This window comes from Poecile atricapillus, chromosome Z (assembly GCF_030490865.1).
Source record: "Poecile atricapillus isolate bPoeAtr1 chromosome Z, bPoeAtr1.hap1, whole genome shotgun sequence".
Classification (NCBI taxonomy): Eukaryota; Metazoa; Chordata; class Aves; order Passeriformes; family Paridae; genus Poecile; species Poecile atricapillus.
This window is the reverse complement of record NC_081289.1, coordinates 23,562,172-23,574,787: the sequence shown is the minus strand read 5'-3', so window position 1 is coordinate 23,574,787 and position 12,616 is coordinate 23,562,172. Positions and strand designations below refer to the sequence as shown.

General features: G+C 44.1%; 1 protein-coding gene across 1 annotated transcript; it reads left to right on the top strand.

The window, feature by feature from the left end:
• Nucleotides 1-1,180: 1,180 nt before the first annotated feature.
• Nucleotides 1,181-11,440, top strand: LOC131573177 (RNA-splicing ligase RtcB homolog). The gene is made up of 12 exons (XM_058826882.1): nucleotides 1,181-1,316; nucleotides 1,415-1,493; nucleotides 2,272-2,339; nucleotides 3,470-3,569; nucleotides 4,647-4,803; nucleotides 5,415-5,571; nucleotides 6,669-6,828; nucleotides 7,152-7,327; nucleotides 7,816-8,004; nucleotides 8,475-8,585; nucleotides 9,258-9,377; nucleotides 10,383-11,440. The coding sequence occupies exons 1-12, from the start codon at nucleotides 1,224-1,226 to the stop codon at nucleotides 10,488-10,490; spliced, it is 1,518 nt and encodes a 505-aa protein (XP_058682865.1). The 5' UTR covers nucleotides 1,181-1,223; the 3' UTR covers nucleotides 10,491-11,440.
• Nucleotides 11,441-12,616: the final 1,176 nt, after the last annotated feature.

Here is a 12,616-nt window from a genome sequence, read left to right as displayed (position 1 = left end):
ATGTAACAGATGCTTGACATTATTTATTCTATAGTTTAACTGATACAAAACTGTTTTTAAGATAAATGACTCTTTCAAAATACAATTTTGTCTATACACTTCCAGAAGGATGCTGCAATCTCTTAAAATTAGGAAAACTACATTGTCAAAATGCTGCTAGGGCAGATACAGCTGCTAATATGTTTCTACTCTAACAACCTTAAACACTTCCTTTCTGCACACCTATAGTGATAGATTCCTATCACTCTTTCCAGAACTGTGGAACTGTCAGACTGGGAACTGTCCCAGTTACAATGGGAACTAAATCTTTGCAGTGTCTTAACATAAATCTTAAGATGCAGAAGCAGGACTTGAGCATTACTGCTCTCTATCTCTCCCTGTGACTCTTGAAAATCCTTGTGTCTGTCATGTGCCCTGTTTAGTGCTGTTTAGCCAGGTTAGATACACTTGACTCCTTCAGTGTTTCTGGCTAAGTCCTCTAAATCTAATGCTCCGACATCTTTGTCTGAATTGAAGGGTTAGATACGTTTCTTACTTCATTTGGGTATCTTACCCTCTTTCTTTCTCCTCCTTTTTTTTCCAGTGCTTTATTAGTGTGCAAACGTGAACGCAGTTCTGCAGGGCCATGCCTGTGCTGCAATGCGTAGCTGCTTGTGCTTTGGCCAAACCTGGGCAGGAAGCCGGCTCTGGCCCCCAAACACCCGTGTCCCTAAACTGAGAAACGCAGGCAGCTTTTGCCTGCCCGGAGCTGAGCGAGCTCATCCCCCCTGCTCCAGGGCGGTACCTAAATACCCCACGGGCCAAAGCTTCTCTGCCTCGGGGGCCAGCACGCACAGACACATGAAAAAAATACCTGGGGTTTTTCCACACAAAGTAGCCCCGAAGCCGTACGTGGCGTGAAGGAGGAGGCAGCCAGGTCCAACCCAGCCCCCTGCGCTCCCTCTCGCTCCCTGGCCCGCGGGTACCGGGTGCCTGCCGCGGGCTGCCGCAGCACCGTGGGGGACAGGTCTGGCATGGGCTTCGCAGGGGGCGGCCCAGCCCTCGGCACGGGTGAGGGATAGACGGACGGACAGACGGACGGACGGACGGGGGTGGCAGGAGGCAGGGCTGAGGGAAGAGGTTTGAGCCTCGCCGGCTCCTGTCCGCTGCTGCCTCGGGCCCGCGTCAGTTCCTGGCGCCGGCCGGCGCTGCCATCGGGACCGCCGACCGGGAGCGCCGCCGCCATGAGCCGCAGCTACAACGATGAGCTGCAGTACCTGGACAAGATCGACAAGAACTGCTGGCGGATCAAGAAGGGCTTCGTGCCGAACATGCGTGTGCGTGGGAGGCGGCCTGGGTGCCCGGGGCGGGGGTCGGGGGAAGGGGCGCGGAGTCGCGGTCGGGGCGGCCGGGCGGCTGACGGCTCTCCCCGCAGGTGGAGGGCGTTTTCTACGTGAACGACCCGCTGGAGAAGCTGATGTTCGAGGAGCTGCGCAATGCCTGCCGCGGCGGAGGTGGGTCCGGCGGGGTGCGGACGCCCTGACCCGGGGGGTGACACAGAATCAGTCGGTTTGGAAAAGACCCCTGAGATCATCGAGTCCAGCCTGTGACCGAACGCCACTATGCCAGCTGGAGCATGGCACTGTGTAGCACGTCCATCCTTTCCCTGAAAGGATGCTTCCTAGGGACGGTGACTCCACCGTTCCCATGTGTAATCACCCTTTCCGTGAAGAAATTCCTCCTAATGCCCAAGCTAAACCTCTCCTGGCAGAACTAGTGCCTGTTCTCTTGCCCTGTCCCGTGCTCTGCGCCAGGGCTGTCCCCGAGCCCCGGGGCCCGGCGGGTGTGTGTGGAGAGGCGGCGGGCCGGAGCGGGTTATCCCGCCCTGCGTGCCGCTGCAGCCCGGACAGCTGGAGCACGGCCTGTGCCCGGCGCTGTGCTCGGGAGTGCTCCCTCAGTGCCGCTCTCAGAGCTTGCTGTGGGGAACTGCCTGGGCCGTGCGCTGTGGGGCTGCATCCGAGCTGCCAGCTGGGCTGAGGCAGCACGCTGCTGTTGCTAGCACAGACCCCACGCTGTCGGTACGAACACAGCAGAAGTTGGCCTTCAGTGAAGTAAACACTGCATTTAATGAAACTGCAGATTGTGCACAGTGCCAGGCTCTTTATACCAGATTAGAAGTCTTGGCGGCTGTCTTCTTTTTTGCCAGTGTTTTAAATAGTCTCTTAAGAAAGCGTTGCATTGCAATTATCATGGTAAATTATCAGATTACTTTTTTTAAAAAATTTTTTTCAGGTGCGGGTGGCTTCTTGCCTGCTATGAAACAGATTGGGAATGTGGCTGCATTGCCTGGCATTGTTCACGTGAGTATCTGCTTTGGAAAACTGCTCTTTTTCTGTTCCTATTTGTCTGACATTATTGCATTCCAAATGGGAACTCTCTCATGAGAAGAGGTATGGACCAAAGTTCTTCTCAAGGCAATGTGTGTGTTAAGAACCTGTATCTGAGTAAGCAGTGCTTGCAAGGCCAGGCTGCAAAACTAAGTTGTCATAAAAGGAAGCCACTTATTTCATTGCTTGTGTTTTGTCATACAGCTTTTCATGCTGTTTCAGCTTCTTGAGCCACCTTCCCCCACTGTTCATACTAACTGCATGTTGGCTGTGAATTGCCTCTGCTCTGGAATACCTGGAGAAGCGTGGAGAGAGCAGGAGGTGGTACTGTTGTGTGTATTATTGTTATTGGCCTTATGTGAGTAGTGAGCTTGCACATGCACTCAACACTGCCTTCCCTCATCCTGTGCCTTTTTGGAAGCAAAGCATGAGATATAATGATGCAGGAGGAAAATGTTTACCTCTGACTCTTTCCAAGAAGTGCAAAGTATGATGTGGAAATTACCCTTTTCACATTAAATATTGCATATAACAGAATTTTTAATTGTCTCTTTTGGCAGAAGTTTTACATTTATGGATGCAGTAAAAGACAGACCATCATGCTTTTAAATGCCTTAGGGCTCAGGCCAAAATGGAGTAAGGTAGAATAGTAACAACCTTCTAAAATGGAAATTTTGGCTGGCAATTTGTAGAAGAGATGCTACAATCATCTACATATTCAAATCTTCACTTTTTCTTTCCAAACCAAGGATTTCTTGGTGATGGCAAGGAGAGGCAGAAGAAGCAAATAATCCCATTCAAAAGTACTGTTCACTTCAGCGTGTGGTAGCACTTTAATAGATACTGAAAGGTTCGAGTTTCCAATAACTTTCTGGGTATCACGGGGAGTTTGCTTCAGAGATCTGCTCTCTACTTTTTTTGACTGTCCTGTAAGTGCAAGAGATTAGATCCTTACCTGAGTTGATGTGTTCACCTACATCTGAGCATCCATTCTCTTTTTGGTATATTTGTTTGCAAATGTGACAACCACTGCCACAAGGCAAAGTATAACCAAGATGAGTGTGCAGCATCAAGTTCCATAAAGCTTTAAAATTGCCTTTCAGAGATCAATAGGCCTTCCAGATGTCCATTCTGGCTATGGATTTGCTATTGGCAACATGGCTGCCTTTGATATGAGTGATCCTGAAGCAGTGGTTTCACCAGGTAAGGATGACTGACTTAACCTGCTCTGAGAAATATCTGGGATGGCATAAAAATACCTTTCAAAATGGCAGGACTTTACAGTACTTTACATTCAGAAACAAATCTAAAAATATGAGAGTTATAGGGAGTTAGGGAGTGCATAATTCTTGCACTTAGAATCTTTATTCTTTATGGAGCAGGTAGTTACACTGAGAACAGCTAAACAGGACTGGGAGAATTGCCCTTGTGTTTGCAGCTTGGACTTGTGGTATCCCTCAGTTTTGAAGTCTTTGACCTTGGGGCTTCACCAGATTGATAAAGAACTGGCTAGTTTCTTTGAGTAGTTTGATAACATCTTTTGAGGATATTTCTACACTTAAAACGTAACCTTACAGTATGTCTGTCTTCTTAGTAAACACCCAGATCTTCAGTTACTGACAGTGTGAAGCTTGTGTGGTTGTCAAGAAACATGATAGTCATGTTTCAGTTTTGCTTTGATCATTTCAGGTGTTCCTGATTGACTCAGACCCAAGGTCTCTTAGTTTGGTGTCTCCCCTCTAACATTCGTAACACCAGAACCTTCATACTAAAGGTGGCATGATTATCTTTCACATTTGGTGTTGCCTCATAGAATTTATTATTATAAATAGTAGGAGCTAAGCAAAACACCAAGAACTGACATTTAATATTCCTTGTAAGTATTAATTACTTCTTATACCTATTCATTATTTATTCCAGTGAAGATTCAAAAAAGAGCTTATTTTTGGGGATTACTTTCAAGAACATTTTCTATCAGGGAGCCTGATTCTGTCACTTTTCTTCTGACCCTATGCAGCAGAACAGAAACATTCTCTCTACTTTCTATGGGCAGTGTGTTTTATAATTGTGTCCACTTCTCTTTGTCAACTTCCTGGAGTGACTTTGTAAACAGAGAGCTCTGCAGGCAATCCTACAGTTATGTCTTGAAGCCTGAAGTTTCATGTAAATCTGTTAAAATTAGGCCTAATGCAGTTCTGCTTTTTCTTCCTTCACAAGAAAAGGAGTGAGATTACAGCCTTCAGTACATGTTCCCTGACATGGCTTTTTCTCCCCTTGTAGGTGGTGTCGGCTTTGACATCAACTGTGGTGTCCGCTTGTTGCGGACAAATTTGGATGAAAGTGATGTGCAGCCGGTGAAGGAACAGCTCGCCCAGGCTATGTTTGACCACATTCCTGTTGGTGTCGGCTCCAAAGGTGTCATCCCCATGAATGCCAAGTAAGAGAATGACCTTGTGCACACATCACTAGAGGGGGCATCTCTGTTGTTTGTTTTGAGGCAAGATTCGTCAGTGGGAGACTTAGGAAAGGAAAGCTAATTCTAAAATGCTTTCCATTCTTTCTGCATATGTGCTTTACCAGGACTGACATAATAATCAATGCACAGTCAGCTCTTTCTTCCCCCATTTAAACCCCTTAAAGGTTCTTGCTGGGTTCTTATTTCTTCTGACAGAAAACTTTGATTTTTTTTGGCCTTTTTTGAAAGGGATAAGAGATAGGATTACAGATAGAAAATAGGATATTTTCCACCCAGGAAAGAGGAAAAAGTGATGATGTACCAAAAGTTAATATATTTGTAGAGCTTGATTTTAATGCAGTATTAAGAAGCTGGACTTGGTAGGAGAGTTGGGGGTTGACCATTACATAATAGAATAATTGAGCCTGGATGGGATCTTTTGAGGTCATCTCATCCAACTCCTTGCAGGAAGGATCTAAATCTGAAGGTAGGTCTAACAAAAAAAACGGCATCAAGTTGTTCAAGGCTATGTCCAGTGGAGTTTTGATTGTATCCCAGGATAATCATCTTATGTAGGTGTTTGATAATTGCAGGGATTTGGAAGAGGCACTGGAGATGGGTGTGGACTGGTCTCTCCGGGAGGGCTATGCCTGGGCAGAGGACAAGGAGCACTGTGAGGAATATGGAAGAATGCTGCAGGCTGACCCCAACAAAGTCTCATCAAGGGCAAAGAAAAGGGGCCTGCCTCAGGTAATGTTATGTTTCAGGAGGGCTGTGCATGCTCCCAGGGTTCAAATGTAAAGGTTAGAGACTAGTTCTCTGATGCTGTGTCTTTTCTTGAAACTCTGTCTAGCATTTCTGGGTAGGGGGAAAAGGCAAGATGGTGAGGTCAGTTCTGAATAATTCTTGACAGAACTGCAGCAGAGGAGAATAATACTGGGCATACCACCCAAGGTCTCTGGGGCCATCAGGTTTTCATCTGTTAACACCTGATACTTCACGTTATATTGGGTGGTATTTCCACATCCAGATGTATTTTGTTTTGAAGAGATAAGCAAGTTAATGTTCAGCTTTTATCCATGTTTGTTCAGCAAGTTAATAGCAGGGTAAGAAAAGATAAAATAATAAGTAGAACTAGCTCATAATTAAATCACAGTTTAGGAGCTGGATTACATTTCTATATATGGTGTCTCGCTGCTCTGTGTGGAACAATTTGAGATGGCTATATGAATGGTACATTTCTAAAGCTTTCTTGTATATTCTTGATATTAATTGATACTGTTCTTTATTAATTGGGGTGGTGCAAAATTACAGCATTTTAACCTCAAAATAATGTTATGTCTCCAGCTTTCACATTTGCCCTGCAAATAAACAATCTGTTACAGAGTTGAAAAAGTTTGGGCTTGGAAATGGAATATCTTGTTTTAATCTACTGAAAAGTTTTAAGTACTTAATTAACAAGATGTTGTAACTTCTTTGTGGAGTTATTACTGAGTGTAAGACTGTCTGCTTTGTCTGTACAAACTGAAGACAGTCTCAATGGCCTATACTCTTCCCATCCAGGCCAAAGTAAGTTGGAAGAAAGTGGCAGTCTGTATGTAGATCCTGGTCCTTTTGTTTAATCACAGTCTTGTTCCAGCAGCACAGGTAGTTACAAATTTGAACAAAAAGGAAAGTGGTAATGCTGCTGTTCTACTTCCTTGCAGTTTACATGGGAATATTTTTTCCCCAAAAACACCTTTTCTAAACTCAAAACGTTGCTGTAGCAATTTGTCCTATCACCTGTTGCCATAGCTCTATCCTGTGCTCCTCTGTGCCCTGTCTGATCAGTGTGTTGTGATTGGCAGCTGGGGACCCTGGGAGCTGGAAATCATTATGCTGAGATCCAGGTGGTGGATGAGATTTACAACGAATATGCTGCCAAGAAAATGGGCATTGACCACAAAGGGCAGGTGTGCGTGATGATCCACAGTGGAAGCAGAGGGCTGGGCCACCAGGTTGCCACAGGTATGATCTGACTGGTGTAGCTACCTGGAGAGAGGCAGACTTCAATGTAGTCTTGTCACTGACAGCAAACTCCAGCACCAAAGAGCTTTTCTTACAGTGCAATTGATTAGAGCATCCTGAATTGTCTGGTTAGGTGTTATCTGTTTGCAAACAATTGATAATGTTCTGCCACGGATTTGCTTTTGCATTTAAGAAGTAGCCTTGGGCTTGACCATTGGGCAGATGAGTTCAGTTTTAGAATACAAATTACAGACTCCCATGTTAATCTCAAAGATTGAAACAAAATGAGGAAGTCACTTAGATTTACTGTGTTTATTTCCCAGATGCACTGGTGGCTATGGAAAAAGCTATGAAACGGGACAAAATCATAGTGAATGATCGCCAGTTGGCATGTGCCAGGATTGCCTCTGCAGAGGGACAGGATTACCTGAAGGGAATGGCAGCTGCTGGCAACTATGCCTGGGTTAACCGCTCTTCCATGACTTTCCTAACACGACAGGTAGGAGCAGAGTTGTCTCTGATGCAGATATTTTTGCTGCGTCATCCCAGACATGGAGAACGAAGATTAGTTGCACTATTTAACTTAATTTCATTTTTGTGTTTCTTAAGCTGTTTTTTTCTGGAGAGACTTGCACAAAGCTGCAGTCATGACAATCTATTTTAAACCTCTCAACATCATGGGATTGTACTTGGCAGAAGCCACTTAAGCAGTGTTGTTGAAAATGCCTTGAGCTGAAAAAAGAGGATACAAGAAAACTGGGGAGTTTGTTGCTAAAATTGAGGGGTTTTGTTGCTAAAGCCAGCTTTTCAGAGTTGGACAAATTTGCCTAATTGGTATCTGACTGAATTACAACAGGAAGCTGCCAGTGGGCAGACAAACAATCTGTGCAGTCCAATTCTGTCATTCTCAGCACTGTTGTATTCAATTCCACTGTGGCTGAATTATGATGATCTTGTACTTCACATCCTGATTTTCTCTCTTTCTAGGCCTTTGCCAAAGTCTTCAACACAACCCCAGATGACCTTGACATGCACGTTATCTATGATGTGTCGCACAACATTGCCAAAGTGGAACAGCATGTAGTGGATGGAAAGGAAAGGACTCTGCTGGTGCACAGAAAGGGATCAACCAGGGCCTTCCCTCCTCACCATCCTCTTATTGCTGTTGATTATCAAGTAAGTTTGTCTTTGGGAGGAGGAAATAGAAAATTCTGGATTAATCAGACAATTTTAGGGTCCCTAACAGATACCTTAAAAAATGAACTCACAGCATTTAGGTAACAGCACTAGAGCCCTGGTGGGATGGCAATATTCAGCTTGTGTTAGATCTTTGGGACATTGAGCTCCTCCTTCTGCTCCACACACAAAATAGTTGAATGAAAGGAAAGAAGACTTTTATGCCAAGGGCAGGATTCAATGGTTTGCCTTGTCTGTCTGTTGGACACAAGGCTTTTGATCTACTGGTGTGCATCTTTCAGTGCAGTTAGTTTTCTAGAATCCTTGATTCCAGGCACCTGAGACAACCAGGGATGCTCTCAAGGAATGTTAATCTGACCTCCTTTTCTGGAGATACGGTTCCTCTCAGACTTTTATTAAGAATGAGTTTTTTCAGCTTTTTCTTACAAATGAGTGCTTTGCATCCGCAGCTGACTGGACAGCCCGTTTTGATCGGTGGCACAATGGGCACTTGTAGCTATGTCCTCACTGGCACAGAGCAAGGCATGACTGAGACCTTTGGAACTACTTGCCATGGAGCTGTAAGTCAAGCAAGTTATTTCAGGGAGGGGTTGGGATGAGAATGTCATCCAGAGAACAAAGTTGTTGAAGGGTCATCCAATGTGTGATTCCTCTGTTGGTCATACAAGCAGAGAGTAGCCTTGCCAGTAGTCCCTGCCCAGGAGAACTGCAAGGTAGAAGTCTTTGTCCCTTACTGAGTAGTTAGGACTACTTCTGCAGAAAATCTAGGGGATACTGCTTTTTATAAGGCAGATGAAGATATGGAGAATAAGCTCCTTTTACCAAATTCTGATAACACTGAGCTAACGGAAGGGATTAACTGTGCTGAGGCTGTCTATATATATATATATGTTATATGTCTATATAACTCCCCAGTAATTAGAAGAAGGTATGTCCTCCCCTATTATTCATAGTGTGAGACAATCATTGAGGAAGAGAAGTGTCTTCCAGTAAATTCCAAGTCCTGAACACTGTTTGGTTTGGACAAAAAGACACTTGCAGACGAATGTGTTATACAAATGAAACTTTTCTAGCCACTATACCAGAGGGATGATTTTGCAGGAGCCTGTGACCTGAAGCCTAAATAAATTTCCTGTATTGAGGTTTACTGTGGTCTATGCTCTCAGTCACTCTGTGAGTTTTGTTTTTCCAAACTGCTACAAAAAGTAGAACTAACACAACTGTTGGCCTAGGGTCGTGCACTGTCTCGAGCCAAATCTCGACGCAACTTGGACTTCCAGGACGTACTGGACAAGCTGGCTGACATGGGCATTGCCATCCGCGTTGCTTCTCCCAAACTGGTCATGGAAGAAGTGAGTTTAGTATTTCATTATCTTAAAAGGAAAAGGGGGTTTTGCTCCCTGGCTGAATGACCCTCCCTGACCTGATTTTTTGTAGTGCTAAACGATTGCCAGTACTCTGAATACGCAGCTTGTGTGATTTCTGATAAAGCTGTCAATTTTTTTTGAAAATTATATGAAGTATTTTCTATCCTAAAAGCATGCTGAAAGGGGAGATCCCTGATTGACAGGTATTGGGGGATATATTTTTTCCTCTTCTGCCTGGTGATAGGGATAATTGCTATCTTTGTGTGAGCATCTACAAAAGTAGCTATGTTTTATGGATTTTCTTCTTGAATTATGTTCTCCCTGCTTTAAATTTACCTTACACTGCAGCTTTCATGTAGATTAGTAGCAGCTTGAAAGATCCTCTTTTCCTATGTTTGCTCAAGAAGAGAACTCTGAATGGTCAGAAAACCTTGAATATTATGACTTCAGTTCCTCTGCATTAACGTGAGCATGTCTTTTCTGTTCACAACCTCAATCATAAAAGTGTTAATCATTTGGCACTATGCTTTTCTGGAAGTTGGTGTTATCTGAACAAGTTGATCATGTTAAAGTCTCTATTTAGGAGCAGCTTCCTTGTCAGAATAGGGGCCAGAGGAGGAAGCTCTAGAGTAAAACCTTGACTGCTGTCACTAAGGGGCAGTGAAGATGAAACTTAAATGCTACCTGTAGAGAAGAAGTTTGAGTCACTTCCTACTAGATAATGAGGCTTGACATTCTCATGTGCTGGGGCACTGATTATCTGAAAAACTGGATTAAAATAGCAAATACTTTATCTGAAATATGATAAGAGCTTATTTGGAAAGCTAAGTGTCTTATACTTTAGTTACATAAGGTGGACAAATTCTCAATATGTTCACCTACTTCTACACCCTCCATTTATATGGTTATTTTTGTGGATTTCAAAAACCTACACCTGACTTCCTGTGACAATGGGTTGTTTATAGTTTTGTCTTTTTTTTTTCCCTCCAGGCACCAGAGTCTTACAAGAACGTAACTGATGTGGTTAACACCTGCCACGAAGCTGGCATCAGCAAGAAAGCCATTAAACTGAGACCTATTGCTGTTATAAAAGGCTAGGAGCCAGCAAGGCACCGATGTCTCCAGGCCTTACACAAAACTGACTAGAATTATCATCTTCCCACACCTCTTGGACTCTGTAGGATGCTCAAATATCACATTCCTGTTCTGGAAACACAACAGCTGAAGATACACCTATTTTTAACCACTCCTAGCCATAATTTTTGCCCCTCCTCCTTGTTATATGGCATTCTTTTCTTGTGAGGACAGGGCAAAGAAATAAGTAACTCTTGGTTTTTATATGCAGTCCTTCCTCCATTTCCCTGCTCAGGCAGGACTTCAGGCTTGCCTGAGTTGTCACTAAGTGCTGTGCTACAAGACCACCTCCTTCAGTGAAGGTGGTGTATGAACCAGACCCTGCTGTTGCCACACCTGAGTGCCTGGAGCTCTTTCTGCATATGGAAGTACTCTGATAGACAGGGTATTGCACTTGTGGGCAGGGAGAGGCTGTCCTGTTTGCAGGTACCTTTATGCACAGTCTCTACTCTTGCATGTTTTGTGGCAATTGGTTAAGAAATCTGGAGTTGGGAGCAGTCTCCTGCTCAGGTTGAGAGGGGCTAGCTAAGCTTGAGACAGTCTTGCCCCAGCCTCTCCCATTTAACACAGCACCTGGTGAACTTGGCTCAGGACAAGTAGGCATTCCACAGTCTTTTGGAAAAGCTGAGTAGAACTGAGTATGTTGCCTTGAAAGATTTTGTTTGCTTAATGAAAATTGTAACTTAGAGATGTGCTAATCCAACACTTAAAAAAGCTCAGCCTGTGAAAGTTGGGTTGGGTAATGCTGCTCACTGTGTCCCACAGCTCTACTTTAAGGGAGCCCAGTTTCAGGGTCAGGCCCAATGTGATGGGGCTTACAGCGTTTCTTTTACATTCATTAACCAAGGCTGGAGAGGAAGCTGACCTTCCCCACTGGATCATTTTGGGGGATTACAATAAAATGGGAAGATGGACACGGCAGTGTATCTGTGTCATGTTTATTCTGTGTACTTAAAAGCAGACAACAGACATTTTAGTCTTATGTGAGCTGAAAGGCAGTGCCTTTTGTGACTTCAGATGATGGATCTTGCAAAGAATGTGCAGATAGCAGAATTTTTGCAGGATACAAGGAAGGGCAATGCAGTGCTGTGTTCCCGACTCAGTTATGACAGGAGTGTAATGGCTGTGGCTTCTTGCTGGCCGTCTGAGCCCACCTCGCTGGACAGGGGCTGTCGCCTGCCTGCAAGGCTGGATGTCGGCACAAGAGGGCGGCTGGAGGAAAATAAAACTCCCAAATAAAACTGAAAGCAGGAGTGGAGCCTTGCCAAGGACTCATGTAAGGCGAGCAGATAGTGATTGATGGACTGCAGTGCCTTTTGATGAAACATGCCTTTAAGTTCAGGATCTTAGAAGGCATAATGGTATTTCACTGTTGTAATCACTTTGTTCTTAAGGGTTTTCTTAGGTTCAAATACTGTGTTTGTGCAGGTTCAGAAGCAGCACCTATGTACATATAGGCGCTGCTCTTGTGGGTCTGAACTTACAGCTTCTTCTTTCCCTCTCCTTTCTTCAGTGCTACAGCTCCAGCTTGCCATTTCAGAGGTCTGAGACACACTTGCTGAATTTAAAACAAAAATCACTTCACTTAGAAATGTGAATTAGCCTCCAACGACTGAAAGAAAAATTGGTCTCAAATCTTCTGCAGAAGTCCATATGTTCCTTGCAGAAGTTTCTGTCTATGAATACTTCAGCTTCTTTGATGTGGAATGTAAGAAAACCTTTAAAAAATTCACATTTAAAAGTAAGTATTTCACAAACACAGCTCTCCTTTCAACTTCTACTTTCCCTTACCATTAAGGGACAAATTTAAGCTTTTTACAAGCAGAAATCATGAGTACCTTGGAGGTGCTTGTCGTATGGATGGGTTGTGTGCCTTAAGTCCTCTGATCATTGGTGTTTATACATTAGCATTCAAGACTGCAAGAAGTGCTGTTAATTTTGGTTTCCTGTTACAAAGCTAGGTTTGATTATATATTGTGCTGTATGGAGTCAAGTTCTGGTTTCCTAAATACCTAAAAAAGTAAGGAAGAACGTAAGATGTTTCCCAGTTCTCTGTTTCAACCGGGATCTTTTTCCTATTCAAGTCTGTG

What these genes read in the sequence shown, in the direction of transcription:
- LOC131573177 (XM_058826882.1), top strand. Translation starts at nt 1,224, where the DNA reads ATGAGCCGCAGCTACAACGATGAGCTGCAGTACCTGGACAAGATCGAC. An exon ending in CATTGCCTGGCATTGTTCAC is followed by an intron (nt 2,340 to 3,469) that starts GTGAGTATCTGC and finishes ATTGCCTTTCAG; the next exon opens with AGATCAATAGGCCTTCCAGA. An exon ending in GAACTACTTGCCATGGAGCT is followed by an intron (nt 8,586 to 9,257) that starts GTAAGTCAAGCA and finishes CTGTTGGCCTAG; the next exon opens with GGTCGTGCACTGTCTCGAGC.